We start from the raw sequence: 18,106 nt of genomic DNA on the forward strand, positions 1-18,106 counted from the left end.
GCGTGGTGGCTCAAGCCTGTAATCCCAGCACTTTGGGAGGCCGAGATGGGCGGATCACGAGGTCAGGAGATCGAGACCATCCTGGCTAACACGGTGAAACCCCGTCTCTACTAAAAATACAAAAAAACTAGCCGGGCGAGGTGGCGGCGCCTGTAGTCCCAGCTACTCGGGAGGCTGAGGCAGGAGAATGGCGTGAACCCGGGAGGCGGAGCTTGCAGTGAGCTGAGATCTGGCCACTGCACTCCAGCCTGGGTGACAGAGCGAGACTCTGTCTCAAAAAAAAAAAAAAAAAAAAAGGGGACAGGGTTTCACCGTGTTAGCCAGGATGGTCTCGATCTCCTGACTTCGTGATCTGCCCGTCTCGACCTCCCAAAGTTCTAGGATTACAGGCTTGAGCCACTGCGCCTGGCCTTGTATTTTTAGTAGAGACGGGGTTTCGCCATGTTGACCAGGCTGGTCTTGAATGCCTGACTTCCAGTGATCTGCCCGCCTTGTTGGAGATTTTATTTGCAGTCATGTTGAGGGTAGGGAGTGGAGACTGCGGGGGAGGCAGTGGGCAGATGAGAAGAGTCTTAAAGTCCATGCCAGGGCGTTGGGCATTTTTGCCCAAGGAGATGGGAGGAGCACTAGAAAGAAATCTCACCGGCCAAAGCAATAAGACAAGAAAAAGAAAAGGCAGTAGAATCAGTAAAAATCAGAGAGAAGGGGCCCTGAACTGCTGGCGCTGCTTTAGAAGATTCTGGTGCCTGGAGATGTAGGAGCTGATGTCTGTCTATCTTCCCCCCAGACAGACCCTGAAAACACAGACTACACCATGGAGCACGGAGCCACGCGGAATTTCCAGGCTGAGAAGCTCCTGGAGGAGGAGGAGAAGAGGGTGCAGAAGGAGCGGGAGGATGAGGAGCTGAACAACCCCATGAAGGTGAGTCGGGGGCCGTGCAGGTGTTCATGAGCACTGTGTGTGTAGGTGCATGTGTGTGCTGGGGGGGTGTGCCTTTCCTGCCTCAGGTCCCCAAGGAAGGAAGATGGGGTAGGGGACGTGGTTGGCAAAACTTCAAGATGTCCCCAGGAGGCCAGGCATAGTGGCTCATGCCTGTAATCTCAGCACTTTGGGAGGCTGAGGTGGGAGGATCACTTGAGGTCAGTAGTCCTAGACCAGCCTGGCCCACATGGCAAAACCCTGTTCCTACGAAAAATTTAAAAAATTAACACTGGGTGCAGTGTTAATCTGCCTGTAATCTCAGCACTTTGGGAAGCCAAGGTGGGCGGGTAATGAGGTCAGGAGTTTGAGACCAGCCTGACCAACATGGTGAAACCCTGTCTCTACTAAAAATACAAAAATTAGCTGGGCGTGGTGGCGTGCTTCTGAAATCACAGCTACTCAGGAGGCTGAGGCAGGAGAATCACTTGAACCTGGGAGGCAGAGGTTGCAGTGAGCTCACATCACACCACTGCACTCCAGTCTGGGCAGCAAAGCAAGACTCCATCTCAAAAATAAATAAGTAAAAGAAATTATGTTCACTTCCAATAGGACAATTTTGTTTTTTCTCAGAAATATTAAAATGAGTCAGGCATGGTGGCTTGAACGTGTAGTCCCAGCTACTTTAGGAATTGAGATAGCATGATCACTTGAGTCTAGGAGTCCAAGACCAGCCTGGGCAACATAGTAAGACTCTGTCTTTACAAAACATTAAAAAATTAGCCAAGTGCTGGCCAGTCATGGTGGCTCACACCTGTAATCCCAGCACTTTGGGAGGCTGAGGCGGGTGGATCACGAGGTCAGGAGTTCAAGACCAGCCTGGCCCAGATGGTGAAACCCCATCTCTACTAAAAATACAAAAAATTAACTGGGCATGGTGGCAGGCGCCTGTAATCCTAGCTACTTGGGAGGCTGAGGCAGAGAATTGTTTGAACTCAGGAGACAGAGGTTGCAGTGAGCCGAGATCATGCCACTGCACTCCAGCCTGGGCGACAGAGCAAGATTCTGTCTCCAAAAAAAAAAAAAAAATTAGCCAGGTGCTTTGGGAGGCCGAGGCAGGCGGATCACCTGAGATCAGGAGTTCAAGACTAGCCTGACCAACACGGCAAAACCCTGTCTCTACTAAAAATACAAAAGTTAGCCGGTCATAGCGGCCTGTGTCTGTAATCCAAGCTACTCAGGAGGCTGAGGCAGGAGAATCACTTGAACCCAGGAGGCGGAGGTTGCAGTGAGCTGAGATCGCGCCATTGCACTCCAGCCTGGGCGACAAGAGTAAAACTCCATCTCAACAACAACAACAAAAATTAGGCAGGTATACTGGTGTGCACCTGTGGTCCCACCTACTAGGGAGGCTGAGGCAGTAGGATCACTTGAGCCTAGGAATTTGAGGCTGCAGTGAGCTATGATCACACCACTGCACTCCAGCCTGGGAGACAGAGCCAGACTGTCACTAAAATATATATATACAGCCACAGACACACATATATACACACACACACACGTATATACATGTATATATATAATAATTTTTTTTTTTTTATTTTGAGACGGAATCTCGCTCCGTCACCCAGGCTGGAGTGCAGTGGCACAATCTCGGCTCACTGCACGCTCTGCCTCCCGGGTTCATGCCATTCTCCTGCCTCAGCCTCCCAAGTAGCTGGGACTACAGGTGTCCGCCACCATGCCTGGCTAGAGTGCAGTGGTGCAATCTCGGCTCACTGCGTGCTCTGCCTCCCGGGTTCACGCCATTCTCCTGCCTCAGCCTCCCAAGTAGCTGGGACTACAGGTGCCCACCACCACGCCCGGCTAATTTTTTTTGTATTTTTAGTAGAGACAGGGTTTCACCATGTTAGCCAGGATGGTCTTGATCTCCTTACCTTGTGATCCGCCCTCCTCGGCCTCCCAAAGTGCTGGGATTACAGGCGTGAGCCACCGCGCCTGGCTAATAAATTTTAAAATGACTGTTCCCTGCTGTCCCCTCCTGCTTCCATATTTCCCATCCATTCCTATCTATTCCTGGACCCACTCACCTCTGCCAAATGTGAGTTTTCTAAGCAAGCCACATCAGAGCAGATCCAACGTTTTCTATGACCATACGGAGCAGCTGGGCGGGAAATGAGCTTTGGCAAGGATTTGGTGTGTGCCTGAGCCTGTCGCACTGCTGTCTGCGTGTGAATTTAGTTACACTGACAGCGGGGGGCTCTTACCCTGGTATTAGTCAGCTATTGCTGCATAATAGGTTATCCCAAAACTTAGAGACTTAAAACAACAAACATTTATTATCCCACAGTTTCTGAGCGTCAGGCATCCAGAAGCAACTGAGCTGGATGGTTGTGGCTTAGAAGCTCCCATGAGGTTGCAGTCAAGGTGTTGGCCAGGGCAGTATCATCTGAAGGCTGGACTGGGGCTGGAGGAGCCACTCACAAACTGGCTCCCCCTACTGGCTGTTGGCTGTCGGCCTCAGTTCCTCACTGTGTAGGAAGCTGCTTGAGCATCCTCACAACATGGCGGCTGCCTACCCTAGAGCATGTGACCCGAGAGTGAGAGCAAGGAGGAAGCCTTGTGCTTTTACTTCCTAGTCGCAGAAGTTAATATGTCGTCACTTCTGTCATATTTCATTAGAGCCAGCCCCTGCTCAAGGGGAGGGGAGTCATCTCCGCCCCTTAAAAGGAGGAGCATCAGAGTTTGTGGACATATTTTTAAACTGTCAGAATTGACTTTTTTCCAAAGGGCAAATACAGCAAGGTCACAGCACTGGGAAGCAGCCAGGCGGGATTCACTCCCAGCCCTGCCTGGCTCCTCGGGGGCCTGTGGTCGCCGGACTTGCCTCCCTCAGCCTCAGTTTCCTTTTCTGTAAAATGGGGGTTGTGAGGATTAAATGACATAGCATATGGAAACGTCTTAGCCCAGGGTTCGGTGTACAGTAGGTGCTCAGGTTGTCTTTTACAATTTTTCCTTTTTATTATTATTTTTGAGATGGAGTCTCACTCTGTCACCCAGGCTGGAATGCATTGGCATGATCTCGGCTCACTGCAACCTCTGCCTCCCAGGTTCAAGTGATTCTGCTGCCTCAGCCTCCCAAGTAGCTGGGATTACAGGTGTGTGCCACCACGCCTGGTTCATTTTTGTGTTTTTATTTTTATTTATTTATTTTTTTTTAGATGGAGTCTCACTGTCACCCAGGTTGGGGTGCAGCAGTGCAATCTCAGCTCACTGCAACCTCTGCCTCCCGGGTTCAAGCAGTTCTCCTGCCTCAGCCTCCCAAGTAGCTGGGATTACAGGTACATGCCACTATGCCCGGCTAATTTTTGTATTTTTAGTAGAGATGGGGTTTCATCATGTTGATCAGGCTGGTCTCGAACTCCTGACCTCAAGTGATCCACCCACCTCAGCCTCCCAAAGTGCTGGGATTACAGGCATGAGCCACCACGCCTGGCCAAATTTTTCCTTATTATTCTTACTGAAAGATGTATTATTCATACTGAAAGTTCCACCAGGCCAGAAATCCAGGCTACCTGAGTCCAGGGCCGGCCTCTTTCCACCCCACCCTGCCCAGGGGCTCAGATCCTGGCTCCACCACTGCTCAGCCCCATGTGGTCACTTTCCCTCCCCAGACCTGAGTGTTCTCACCTGTGAAATGGACACAGAGCTCTGGGCATGGGCAGGGGTTTCCCTGAGCAGGATGGAAACACTGGGGTAGGGGGTTCCTCCCTTGGCCCGTGGCGGCCCCCGAGGCCAGGCAGGGTTTGCCCCGGGGTGCGATCCCCATGCACTCAGCCCCACCGCCCTGCCCCCACCAGGTGCTGGAGAACCGGACCAAGGACTCCAAGCTGGAGATGGAGGTACTGGAGAACCTCCAGGAACTGAAAGACCTGAACCAGCGGCAGGCACACGTGGACTTTGAGGCCATGCTGCGGCAGCACCGCCTGTCCGAGGAGGAGCGGCGGAGGCAGGAGCAGGAAGAGGACGAGCAGGAGACCGCGTGAGTCGGGGCCGGCCCAACCCAGCCCCACCTCGCAGCCTCTGCACTGGCAGGCGCTGCCTCTGCCCCAAACCCTTCCCCCGCTCTCTGGAGTGTCGCTTTTCAGGGACCCCTTTCCCACTGCCCATCTTACTTTCTCCCTTGCGTCATCTGTCTCGGGGGTCCCCAGCCCACCGCCAGGCACGGTGACTCAGCACATGGTCACCCGCAAGGCTGCGGTTTGTCACAGTGAGAGGACACAGCAGATTCAGCAAAGGGAAAAGGCATTTGGGATGTGTCGGGGGCCAGGCCTTCCAGATCCTCTCCTGGTGCAGCATCGCAGGACACGCCTCATCCCCCAGCCTGAGCCGGGAGAACTGGAGAGAGGCGCCATCCTCAGGAAATCTCATAGAGACCCAGCGTGGGGTTCCTATGGGAGGTCCCACAGCCCCCGCTGCCTGGCCCATGCCGGGATTCCAGACTCGACAGGAAAGCAGGGGTCAGGCATAAACCATGGTGTTTGCAGGAACAGCTGAGGCCTCAGAGCCCGTCCCATCCATGAGGGTGGGAGGTCCCCAGCACAGGCTCCCGGACACCCACCAAGGGCCGCCCTCACCAGCCGCCTTCTGAGGACACAGCCTCAGGCCTCCTGGGTGAACACTTTTCTTTTCTTTGAGACAGGGTGTCGCCGTGTCACCCAGGCTGGAGTGCGGCACTGCAGCCATAGCTCACTGTAGCCTCTATCTCCCAGGCTCAGGCGTTCCTCCTGCCTCAGCCTTCTGGGTAGCTGGGACCACAGGGGCACATTACCATGCCCAGCTAACTGTTTTTATTTATTTTTTTTTTTTTTTGAGACGGAGTCTTGCTGTGTCGCCCAGGCTGGAGTGCAGTGGCGCGATCTCGGCTCACTGCAAGCTCCGCTTCCCAGGTTCACGCCATTCTCCCGCCTCAGCCTCCGAGTAGCTGGGACTACAGGCGCCCGCCACTACGCCCGGCTAGTTTTTTGTATTTTTAGTAGAGACGGGGTTTCACCATGTTAGCCAGGATGGTCTCGATCTCCTGACCTCGTGATCCACCCGCCTCGGCCTCCCAAAGTGCTGGGATTACAGGCTTGAGCCACCGCGCCCGGCCAACTGTTTTTATTTTTGTAGACAGGACCTCGCTATGTTGGCCAGGCTGGTCTTGAACTCCCGGCCTCAAGCGATCCTCCCGCCTCAGCCTCCCGAAGTGCTGGATGACAGGTATGAGCCCCTGCGGCTGGCTGGTGAATGCCTTTGACGCCAACCACCTCTGAGCCCGCATGCTGATCCCCTCCTTTCCTGGTACCTCGTCTCCCCTCGGTCCTTTAGATTCTGAGCTGTAAGGACAGGGACGTGGTGGCCTCTCCTGCGTCCCCAGGGCTTCGAGCAGGTTTGGGTTTATGGTAGGTTCCTCATCGGTGCATAATTGGTGCGCAGATCAGCGATGCCATGCAGAACAGTGTTGGGAGCCTGCGTTCATCCCGCACCTTCCGGGCGCTGGGCGCGGCTCTAACCTCACTACCTTCCGGGCGCCGGGCGCGGCTCTAACCTCACTATCCGCACAGCCCTGGGAGTCAGTGTGATTTTCGTCATGGGCAGGAGGGCTGAGGTCCAGGGAGGTCCAGACAAGGGCCGCACCAAGATTACCCTCCAGGCTCCATCCAGACAGGCTGGTTCCAGCATCCAGGCGCTTAACCACACCACTGCCCTCAATGGACATGGAAAAGTTAATGTAAAAACGTAGAAAGGGACGGGCACGGGGGCTCCTGCCCGCCGCCATCCTGCACTGTGGCAGGCCGAGGTGGACGGATCACCTGAGGTCAAGAGTTCGAGTCCAGCCTGGCCAGCATGGCCAAAGGCCACCTGTACTAAAAGTACAAAAACAAATTAGCTGGCCGTGGTGGTGGATGCCTGTAATCCTAGCTGCTCTGGAGGCTGAGACAGGAGAATTACCTGAACCCAGGAGGCGGAGGTTACAGTGAGCCAAGGTGGTGCCGCTGAACTCCAGCCTGAGCGACAGAGCAAGATTACGTCTAAAAAAATGTTAAAATTAAAAATTAAAAAGTAGACTGGGTGCGGTGGCTCACGCCTGTAATCCCAGCACTTTGGGAGGCCGAGGCGGGCAATCACCTGAGGTCAGGAGTTTGAGACCAGCCTGGCCAACATGGAGAAACCCCGCCTCTACTAAAAATACAAAAATTGGCCGGGCACGGTGGCTCAAGCCTGTAATCCCAGCACTTTGGGAGGCCGAGACGGGCGGATCATGAGGTCAGGAGATCGAGACCAGCCTGGCTAACACGGTGAAACCCCGTCTCTACTAAAAAATACAAAAAACTAGCCAGGCGAGGTGGCGGGCGCCTGTAGTCCCAGCTACTCGGGAGGCTGAGGCAGGAGAATGGCGTGAACCCAGGAGGCGGAGCTTGCAGTGAGCTGAGATCTGGCCACTGTGCCCCAGCCTGGGTGACAGAGCGAGACTCTGTCTCAAAAAATAAATAAATAAGTAAATAAATAATACAAAAATTAGCTGGACATGGTGACGTGTGCCTGTAGTCCCAGTTGCTTGGGAGACTGAGACTGGAGAATTGCTTGAACCCAGGAGGTGGAGGTTGCAGTGGGCCAAGATTGCACTACTGCACTCCAGCCTGGGCAACAGAGAAAGACTCCATCTCAAAAAAAAAAAAAAAAACCACACACAAAAATTAGCCAGGAATGGTGGCAGGCACCTGTAGTCCCAGCTACTCGGGAGGCTGAGGCCGGAGAATCGCTTCAACTCAGGAGACAGAGGTTGCGGTGAACCAAGATTGCCCCACTGCACTCCAGCCTGGGCCACGGAGCGAGACTCTGTCTCAAAAATTAAATGAAATGAAAATTGGCCAGGCGCGGTGGCTCAAGCCTGTAATCCCAGCACTTTGGGAGGCCGAGATGGGCGGATCACGAGGTCAGGAGATCGAGACCATCCTGGCTAACACAGTGAAACCCTGTCTCTACTAAAAAATGCAAAAAACTAGCTGGGTGAGGTGGCGGGCGCCTGTAGTCCCAGCTACTGGGGAGGCTGAGGCAGGAGAATGGCGTGAACCCGGGAGGTGGAGCTTGCAGTGAGCTGAGATTCGGCCACTGCACTCCAGCCTGGGTGACACAGCGAGACTCCGTCTCAAAAAAAAAAAAAAAAAAAAAAAAAAAAAAAAAAAAAAAAAAAAAGAAAATTAAGGAGACATAGGGACACACGCCTGCGGACCCAGCTACTCAGGAAGCTGCGTGGGGAGGATCGCTTGAGCCCAGGAGGTCGAAGTTGCAGTGAGCTATGATTGTGCCACTGCACCCCGCCTTGGGTAACAGAGTGAGACCTTGTGTCTTTTGTCGTTGTTGTTGTTTTGGGACGGAGTCTCGCTCTGTCGCCCAGGCTGGAGTGCAGTGGCGCCATCTCGGCTCACTGCAGCCTCTGCCTCCCAGGTTCACACCATTCTCCTGCTTCAGCCTCCTGAGTAGCTGGGACTACAGGCGCCCACCACCATGCCCGGCTAATTTTTTGTATTTTTAGTAGAGACAGGGTTTCACCGTGTTAGCCAGGATGGTCTCGATCTCCTGACCTCGTGGTCCGCCCGTCTCGGCCTCCCAAAGTGCTGGGGTTACAGGCGTGAGCCACCGCACCCAGCCTAGACTCTGTCTCTTTAAAAAAAAAAAAAAAGTAATCTGTGTGCCCCCTACTCCCTCCCACCTCTGCTCACTGAGGGCAGAAAGAGGTCTCTAGGCACCCGGGCCCCTCGCCACCCCAGCAGGCGCATCCCAGGCCCTGTTCCCCATGCAGAGCACGTCCAGGTTCCCATCTTCCATCCCACAGAGCCCTGTTGGAGGAAGCCAGAAAGCGAAGACTGCTGGAGGACTCCGACTCAGAGGATGAGACTGCTCCCGCGCCCCTGCAGCCAGCCCTTCGGCCCAACCCCACCGCCATCCTGGACGAGGTGAGGGGGGCTGCCTGAGTCCCGGGGACTCCCAGGTGAACTAGCGACAGCTGAAGCCAGGGGTCAGCTTGACTTTTTCTTTTGTTTGTTTGTTTTTTTGAGACAGAGTCTCGCTCTGTCACCAGGCTGGATGCAGTGGCACAATCTCGGTTCACTGTAACCTCCGCCTCCCAGGTTCAAGTGATTCTCCTGCCTCAGCCTCCCAAGTAGCTGGGACTACAGGCGCCCACCACCACACCCAGCTCATTTTTTGTCTTTTTAGTAGAGACGGGGTTTCACCATTTTGGGCAGGATGGTCTCAATCTCTTGTCCTCATGATCTGCCTGCCTCGGCCTCCCAAAATGCTGGGATTACAGGTGTGAGCCACTGTACGCAGCCAGAGCTTGACTTTTTCTTAAAAGGCCAGTCTGCATCCTAACTCCTCCACTCTGTGGCTATAGCCCAAAACAACCATGATCAGGTGTAAATAAGTGGGCGTTGCCTGGTGCCAATAAAGCTTTATTTATAGGCTGGGTGCAGTGGCTGCTACCTGTAATCCCAGCATTTTGTGAGGCCAAGGCAGGAGGATCGCTTGAGGCCAGGAGTTTGAGACCAGCCTGGGCAACAAAGTGAGACCCCTTCTTTACAAAATTACAAAAATTGGTCTTGGGTGGTGGTGCATGTCTGTGGTCCTAGCTACTTGAGAGACTGAGGCAGGAGGACCGCTTGAGTCCAGAAGGTCAAGGCTACAGTGAGCTGTATCAGTGTCACTGAACTCCAGCCTGAGCAAGAGTGAGACCCTGTCTAAAATAAATAAATAAAAATTAAGGCTGAATGCAGTGGCTCACGCTTGTAATCCCAGCTACTCGGGAGGCTGAGGCAGGAGAATCGTTTGAACCTGGGAGGCAGTGGTTGCAGCGAGCCAAGGTCGTGCCACTGCACCCCAGCCTGGGCGACAGGGTGAGACTCTGTCTCAAAAAAAAAAAAAACGTAATTTATTAAAACCTGTGGCAGGCCTATGGGTCTGTAATTTGCCATAAGCTGCTGAAAGAAGGGAATGTAAAGAAAGAACATAGAAGTTTATTTCTCAATCACGTAACAGCCCTGGGCTGACACTCTAGGACTTCCAGGCAGCTCTGCTCCATGGAGCCATTCAGGAATTCAGGCTCCTTCCTTCTCCTGGAGCATGGCTTCCTGCGCTGTGGTCACAGCTGGCTCAGAGCACCTTCAGGTTCTGGCTGTGGGAAGGCAAAAGGTGTGTGGAGGACCACCCAGCCTCAGATGCGGCCCAGTTCAGTTCTCTCACACCATAGGCCACAGTATAGTCACAAGGCCCCATCTGGCTGCGAAGGAGACTGTGAGATGTATCCTCCAGCTGGTCTGTGCCTGGCTGTGCTGCTAACTAGAACAAAGGGAGGCCGGGTGCCATGGCTCAAAGTGCTATAATCCCAGCACTTTGGGAGGCTGAGGCGGGCAGATCATCTGACGTCAGGAGTTCAAGACTGGCCTGGCCAACATGGGGGAAACCCTGTCTCTACTAAAAATACAAAAATTAGCCAGACATGGTGGTGCATGCCTGTAATCCCCCAGTTACTCGGGAGGCTGAGGCAGGAGAATCACTTGAACCTGGGAGGCACAGGTTGCAGTGAGCCAAGATTGTGCCATTGCAACTCCAGCCTGGGTAACAGAGTGAGACTCCATCTCAAAAAAAAAAAAAAGTGTGGGTGGAAGGAGCTTTGGCAGATGACCAGCATTTTCCACCACAGCTGACTCATCCAAGGTGGCCTCAGCCACTCTGGTTTGTTCATTGAAGAAGGTGGTAAAGGTAGGGGCTCATAAACCAATGACACAGACACACAGAAACGATTGTTCTTTATTTCTTTTCTTCTCTTTTTTTTTGTTTTAAACACAAGGTCTTGCTCTGTTGCCCAGGCTGGAGTGCAGTTGTGCAGTCCCAGCTCACTACAGCTTCAACCTCTTGGGCTCAAGCAGTCCTCCCACCTCAGTCTCCTGAGTAGCTGGGACCACAGGCACGCACCACCATGCCTGGCTAATTTTTCTTTTCTTTTTTCTTTTTTTAGACAGTTTCACTCTTGTTGCCCAGGCTGGACTGCAGTGGTGCAATCTTGGCTCACTGCAACTTTTGCCCCCCGGGTTCAAGCAATTCTTCTGCCTCAGCCTCTCAAGTAGCCGGGATTACAGGTGCCTGCCACCATGCCTGGCTAATTTTTGTTTTTGTTTTTGTTTTTTCAGACGGAGTCTCGCTCTGTTGCCCAGGCTGGAGTGCAGTGGCGCGATCTCAGCTCACAGCAAGCTCCGCCTCCTGGGTTCACGCCATTCTCCTGCCTCAGCCTCCCGAGTAGCTGGGACCACAGGCGCCCGCCACCTCGCCCGGCTAATTTTTTTGTCTTTTTTAGTAGAGATGGGATTTCATCATGTTGGCCAGGCTGATCTCGATCTCCTGACCTCAGGTGATTCAACTGCCTCGGCCGCCCAAAGTGCTGGGATTACAGGCATGAGCTACTGTGCCTGGCCCCTAATTTTTCAAATTGTTTTTGCAGAGATGCGGTCTGGCTGTGTTGCCCAGGCTGGTCTCCTGCTCCTGGCCTCCAGCAGTTCTCCTGCCTTGGCCTCCAAAGGCACAGGGATTACAGGCATCAGCCACCATGGGTGACCCCCAAGACAGTTTTCTAAGAGATCCTTTCTTTGAAGCTATATCCCCTGATTCGAGTTCTCACACTGTGGTTCTTGCATAAACTACTCCCAGAATTCATTGTCTACAGCTTCCTCTCTTTTTTAAAAAAAAAATGTATCAACAGAGTAAAGCTACTTTGAAAGCAGTCCAACCTTTTATGATATATTCCCTCAGTCTTGTGCCTGTACTTGATTTTATAGCAGATGTTTTCTTTGGTTTTACATGATACACCTTCATCAAGACTTTTCAAACCTTCACCCTAACTTTTATAGGAAGGAATATCTCCACACTTGCATTTTCTTGGTTTATTTTAGAGATGAGGTCTTGCTCTGTCACCCAGGCTGGAGTGCAGTGATGTGATCACAGCTCACGGCAGCCTCCAACTCCTGGGGTCACATGATCCTCCCACCTCAGCCTCTCACGTAGCTGGGACTACAAGTGCATGCCACCACAGCCAGCCAGCTCATTTTTAACTTTCTTTTTTTTTTTTTTTTTTAGAGACGAGTCTGTATGTTGTCCAGGCTGGTCTCAAACTCCTATCTTCAAGCAGTCCTCCCACCTTGGCCTCCCAGTCCTTCGTTTAGTTTAATGATGATGAGAACCACCTGTAGAAACAGGTTTGGGAACTAACCTAGGTATCTTATTTTTATTTTTGAGACGGTCTCGTTCTTTCGCCCAGGCTGGAGTGCAGTGGCGTGATCTTGGCTCACTGCAAGCTCCGCCGCCCAGGCTAAAGCAATTGTCCTGCCTTAGCCTCCTCAGTAGCTGGGATTACGGGCGTGTGCTGCCACACCTGGCTGTTTTGTAGTTTTATTTATTTATTTATTTATTTATTTTGAGACAGAGTCTCGCTCCGTCGCCCAGGCTGGAGTGCAGTGGCCGGATCTCAGCTCACTGCAAGCTCCGCCTCCCGGGTTCACGCCATTCTCCTGCCTCAGCCTCCCAAGTAGCTGGGACTACAGGCGCCCGCCAGGTGGCCCGGCTAGTTTTTTCTATTTTTATTTAGTAGAGACGGGGTTTCACCATGTTAGCCAGGATGGTCTTGATCTCCTGACCTCGTGATCCGCCCGTCTCGGCCTCCCAAAGTGCTGGGATTACAGGCTTGAGCCACCGCGCCCGGCCTGTAGTTTTATTTTTATTAATAAAGTGACAGGGTTTCACCGTGTTGACCAAGCTGGTCTCGAACTCCTGACCTCAAGTGGTCCACCCATCCCCGCCTCCCAGAGTGTTGGGATTACAGGTGTGCGCCACTGCACCTGGCCATCTGTGCCTTTTGACTTGTTTTCCTCATTCTGACATCAGCCCAGAGCCATTACTTTTTTTTTTTTTTTTTTGAGACAGAGTCTCGCTCTGTCGCCCAGGCTGGAGTACAGTGGCCGGATCTCAGCTCACTGCAAGCTCCGCCTCCCGGGTTTACGCCATTCTCCTGCCTCAGCCTCCCGAGTAGCTGGGACTACAGGTGCCTGCCACCTCACCCGGCTAGTTTTTTGTATTTTTTAGTAGAGACGGGGTTTCACCGTGTTAGCCAGGATGGTCTCGATCTCCTGACCTCGTGATCCGCCCGTCTCGGCCTCCCAAAGTGCTGGGATTACAGGCTTGAGCCACCGCGCCCGGCCACTTTTTTTTTTTTTTTTTCGAGACAGAGTCTCGCCCTGTCACCCAGGCTGGAGTGCGGTGGCACAATCTCGGCTCACTGCAACCTCCGCCTCCCAGGTTTAAGCGATTCTCCTGCCTCAGTCTCCCGAGTAGCTGGCATTGCAGGCATGTGCCAGCAAGCCTGGCTGATTTCTTGTATTTATAGTAGAGATGGGGTCTTGATCTGACCTCGTGATCCACCCACCTTGGCCTCCCAAAGTGCCAGGATTAGAGGCGTGAGCCACCGCGCCCGGCCCAGAGCCACAACTTTAAGGAGGCCTCTCCACCACCTTAGCAGTGGCCGCCCCTCACACCGTCGGCTTGGCACTCAAGGCCTCTGCCCATCCTCCATCCCACATAACCTGCCCTGGCACTTCCTGAATCACACTGTGGCTTCTCATCACACCTTTACCCGTGCCATTCCCCTTACGTGGGATGCCCCCTTGTCCTTCTCGCTTGGTGAACTCCTACCCACCCTTCAATACCCAATGCAAGACGCCCTTCCTCTGAGAAGCTCATGCTCACAATTCAAGCTCATGCACCCTGGCTTCTCTCTCACCCAGATGGATCTAGTCCTGCGTATTGGTCTTCTTGTTCCTCTCCCTCCCCACACAGTGAGCTCCGTGAGGGTAGAGCACCCACTGGGACTTCCTTAACCCAGTGGTTACCACTTCCTCTATTTAAACATAAAACAGATTAAAGAGGCCAGATGCAGTGGCTCACGCCTGTCATCCCAGCTTTTAGGAACGCTGAAATGGGAGGATTGCTTGAGCCAGGAGTTCGAGACCAGCCCGGGTAACAGAGTGAGACCCTGTCTCTACAAAAATTAAAAATTAGCCCGTCTTGGTGGCGTGCACCTGCAGGAGGCTGAGGCAGGAGAATCGCTTGAGCCCGGGAATTCGAGGCTGCAATTAGCTATGTATGATTGCACCACTGCACTCCAGCCAGGGCAATAGAGTGAGACCTCCAAAAAAATTTTTAATAAATAAAATAGATTAACGGGTCCCTTCTGTTGCAATGAAGGAACTGGAGGTCTTTTCTACCCGCCCCCAACTCTTTCCCAAGGCGGCTTCCTCCATTTTCACACATTCTCTCAAATACATTGAGCACCTCCTTGTGCCAGGAACTGTTTGTGGCACCGCAGAGCCAGAGACAGGAGCTCAGGGCAGCGCTGGGGAGAGAGTTATAACAGCCAGCAGAGGGCACTGTGAGCGTGGACATGCAGCCTGCATGTGAGCCTGAACCATGATGGGCTTCTCAGAGGAGGGGTGTCTTGTGTTGGCTATTGAAGGGTGAGTAGGAGTTCACCAAGCGAGTGCAGGGAAAAGGGGGCATCCCTGGTGAAGGGAATAGCATGGGTAAAGGCGTGGAGATGAGAAGCCACAGTGTGATTCAGGAAGTACCGGGGCAGGCTATGTGGGATGGAGAATGGACAGCGACCTTGAGTGCCAAGCCTAGGGCAGTGGGAGCCATAGAGGAGTTTAGAGCAGAGGAGGAACATGGTCAGCGCAGCAGTGGAAGAGTGGGCATGGGGCAGTGAGCAGGGGTTGAGGGCAGCGGGGCCAGACCCCCACACATGTCCCCATCACCTGCAGGCCCCAAAGCCCAAGAGGAAAGTGGAGGTCTGGGAGCAGAGCATTGGCAGCCTGGGTAGCCGGTCCCCGCTGTCGAGGCTGGTCGTGGTGAAGAAGGCAAAGGCCGACCTGGACTGCAGCAATGGGCAGCCTCAGGCAGCCCCTGCCCCAGGTAAGGTCACAAGAGTTCCCAGAGCCGGGCGCGGTTTCCATAGTGACCTCTAGGTGGCGGCAGCGCTCCCTGTGCAATTACAGAGGCTTCATGGGGTGGGTTGGGGGTGGCCTGCAACCCCCACAGGACCAATTAGTGGAGTGAGCAGAGAAGGCGGGCGGCTTCTTTTTGTCTTTTTTCTTTCTTTCCTTTTTTTTTTTTTGAGACAGTCTTGCTCTGTTGCCCAGGCTAGAGTGCAGTGGTGCCATCTCGGCTCACTGCAACCTCCGCCTTCCCGGTTCAAGCAGTTCTCTGCCTCAGCCTCCCAAGTAGCTGGGACTACAGCACCACGCCCGGCTAATCATTTGTATTATTAGTAGAGTTGGGGTTTCTTCATGTTGGTCAGGCTGGTCTCGAACTCCCGACCTCAGGTGATCCAGTCACCTTGGCCTCCCAAAATGCTGGGATTACAGGCGTGAGCCACTGCGGCAGGCCTCTTTTTGTCTTTCAATTACAAAAGGAGCCAGTGCTTGCTTTTAAAGCCCAAATCACGTGGGAGTGTATAAAATAAATGTTGAATCCGTGTTTCCCTGCCCAGCCTTCGCTGCCAGCAGGTGCCAGGATCCGCCGTCCCACCTCCGGGGTTGTCTGTATGGCATGTGTGTCTCTGTTGTCACATACCTGGTGCTCTGTAGGGAGGAGAGTCCCACACCCCCAGCCCCGGGGGATGGAGGATAGGGGTGGGGTCAGCGTTGCCAGGTGGTTAAGACCAGAGTTCGGAGCCAAGCATCCTGGGGGCAGGTCCTTTGCACGCCTACCTGCTTGTCCCATGGCCTTGGCCAAGGGCCTTTCCCCCCAGCGGGGCCTCAGTGTCCTGTCCTGTAAAATGCAGCCAAGGGGACCTACCTCGCGTAGGTAGGGTCGGCTCCCGGTTTGGGTTGATTCTGTGAGCAGTGGCACTTGAGTAGACCCTGGCACACGGCGAGCCTTTGGGACATTGGAGACATTTTTATCAGTGCTGGTAAAAATTATGCCATCTGGCCGGGCGCAGCAGCTCACACCTGTAATCCCAGCACTTTGGGAGGCCAAGACCGGCGGATCACTTGAGGTCAGGAGTTCAAGACCAACCTGGCCAACATCATGAAACCCCATCTCTACTAAAATTAGCCAAGCATGGTGGCGGGTGCCTGTAATCCTAGCTACTTGGGAGGCTGAGGCAGGAGAATTTCTTGAATCTGGGAAGCGGAGGTTGCACTGAGCCAAGATTGCGCCACTGCCTGGGTGACAGAGCGAGACTCCGTCTCAAAAAAAAAAAAAAAAAAAAAATTATCCCATTTGTCAGAGGAAAAGCCTGAGACTCAGAGTGGCTTTCAGAGCCGGGCATAGAATCTGCCCCTCTTAATTACCTTAGTGTGATTTTTCCTAAGGCGATTAAGTCCACAGTGACTGGACTTTGAACTTTGCACCTTTTCCATTTTTGGCAGCGCACGTTGCCTGCCTGGGCAGGGTTTGCGTGGGCCATTGTTCGGAAGTGGAGCTGTTGAGTCCCGGGTGTGCAGACGTAAATCTGCGATGGGTCCCATCAGGTGCCATCCAGAAAGGCCAGGCCATTGACATGCCGTTGCCTCTGGGCTTTGCAAACCTGCAGAGGTGGCCGGTCCTGTGCTCCAGGCCTTGTCCCTGGCCCGTCTGCTCTGGAGCTGAGATGAGCTAACTCTCACTCTCCCCCCAGGAGCCCCGCAGAGCAGAAAGGAGGCTGACCCTGCACCCCTGACGCCTGGCGCATCCTCCCTGAGCCAGCTGGGTGCGTACCTGGACAGTGACGACAGCAACGGCAGCAACTGACCCCGCCTAGGACCCCCGCCCTGGGTCAGGGTCACACGTCCAGCTTCAGCCACGTTGAGGCCGGCGTTGCTGGTGGTCGGGGCAGGAGGCCTTGGCGTAACCGGAAACCCTACAGACAAGTGCCAGCGTGCTCCAAGCACATAGGGTCAACAGGAACCTCAGCCCCAGGAGGTCGCTTCTCTCTGCCCTCACCAGCCTCTCAACACCTCGGGGACACCTGCTGCTCCTGCCTCCACCTGTCACCATGCTTAGGACTGCAACATCCCTAGAGCGTCTCAGCTTCTAACACTACTTCAGGGTGGCAGTGTCTGGGGCACTGGGCGAGCCCACTGGCCTCTAGATGGCCTCATCTCTTCCTTCCACAAACTGTCTAGAACCAATAAAAGGAAATCTGCCAATCGCCCGGGCCCCTTCTCTCTCCCAGAGTCTGAGGAGGCCCCAGGGCAAGGCTCTGTTAGCACAATTCAAGGGGCATTCACAGAGGTTTGTTTTTTGAGACAGGATCTACCTCTCACCCAGGCTGGAGTGCAATAGCGTATTCTTGGCTCCACTGCAGCCTTGAACTTCCGAGCTCAGGTGATCCTCCCTCCTCAGTCTCGTGAGTCGCTGGGACCTCAGGTGTGTGCCACCATTCCTGGCTAACTTTTTGTATATTTAGAAGAGACTGGGTTTCGCCATGTTGCCCAGGCTGATCTTGAATTCATGGGCTCAAGCGATCTTCCTGCCTCGGCCTCACAAAGTGCTGGGGTCACAGGCATGAGCCCAGATATTTATATTTAGTTGTCGCCTAAGTGTGCCCAGGCTTACCACCTGGGCTTTTTTGTTTTCTCTTGTTTTTTTTTCTTTCTTTACCTTTTTTTTTTTTTTTTTTGGAGATGAAGCCTCGCTCTTGTCTCCCAGGCTGGAGTGCAATGGCGCGATCTTGGCTTACTGCATCCTCCACCTCCCAGGTTCAAGCAATCCTCCTGCCTTAGGCTCCTGAGTAGCTGGGATTACAGCCACCTGCCACCACATCCTGCTAACTTTTGTATTTTTAGTAGAGACGGGGTTTCACCATGTTGGCCTGGCTGGTCTCGAACTCCTGACCTCAGGTGATCTGCCTGCCTTGGCCTCCCAAAGTGCTGGGATTACATGTGTGAGCCACCATGCCTGCCCTTTCTTTCTTTCTTTCTTTAAAAAAAACAAATTGAGAAACAGGGTCTGGCCATGTTGCCCAGTCTGGACTCGACCTCCTATCCTCAACCAACCCTCCTGCCTCAGTCCCCTAAAATCCTGGGATTACAGGAACATGCTGCAGTTCCTATCCTG

At 53.6% G+C, this 18,106-nt stretch overlaps 1 protein-coding gene across 1 annotated transcript in view; it reads left to right on the forward strand.

The window, feature by feature from the left end:
* Positions 1-17,196, forward strand: part of YJU2 (YJU2 splicing factor homolog) — a 24,483-nt gene extending 7,287 nt beyond the window's left edge. The window contains exons 4-8 of the mRNA XM_010367258.2: positions 788-922; positions 4,780-4,961; positions 8,799-8,919; positions 14,824-14,974; positions 16,686-17,196. Coding sequence (XP_010365560.1) covers positions 788-922; positions 4,780-4,961; positions 8,799-8,919; positions 14,824-14,974; positions 16,686-16,798 — 702 coding nt within the window. The 3' untranslated portion in view covers positions 16,799-17,196. The remainder of the gene's footprint in view (positions 1-787; positions 923-4,779; positions 4,962-8,798; positions 8,920-14,823; positions 14,975-16,685) is intronic.
* Positions 17,197-18,106: the final 910 nt, after the last annotated feature.

Source organism: Rhinopithecus roxellana, chromosome 8, assembly GCF_007565055.1.
Source record: "Rhinopithecus roxellana isolate Shanxi Qingling chromosome 8, ASM756505v1, whole genome shotgun sequence".
Taxonomy (NCBI): Eukaryota; Metazoa; Chordata; class Mammalia; order Primates; family Cercopithecidae; genus Rhinopithecus; species Rhinopithecus roxellana.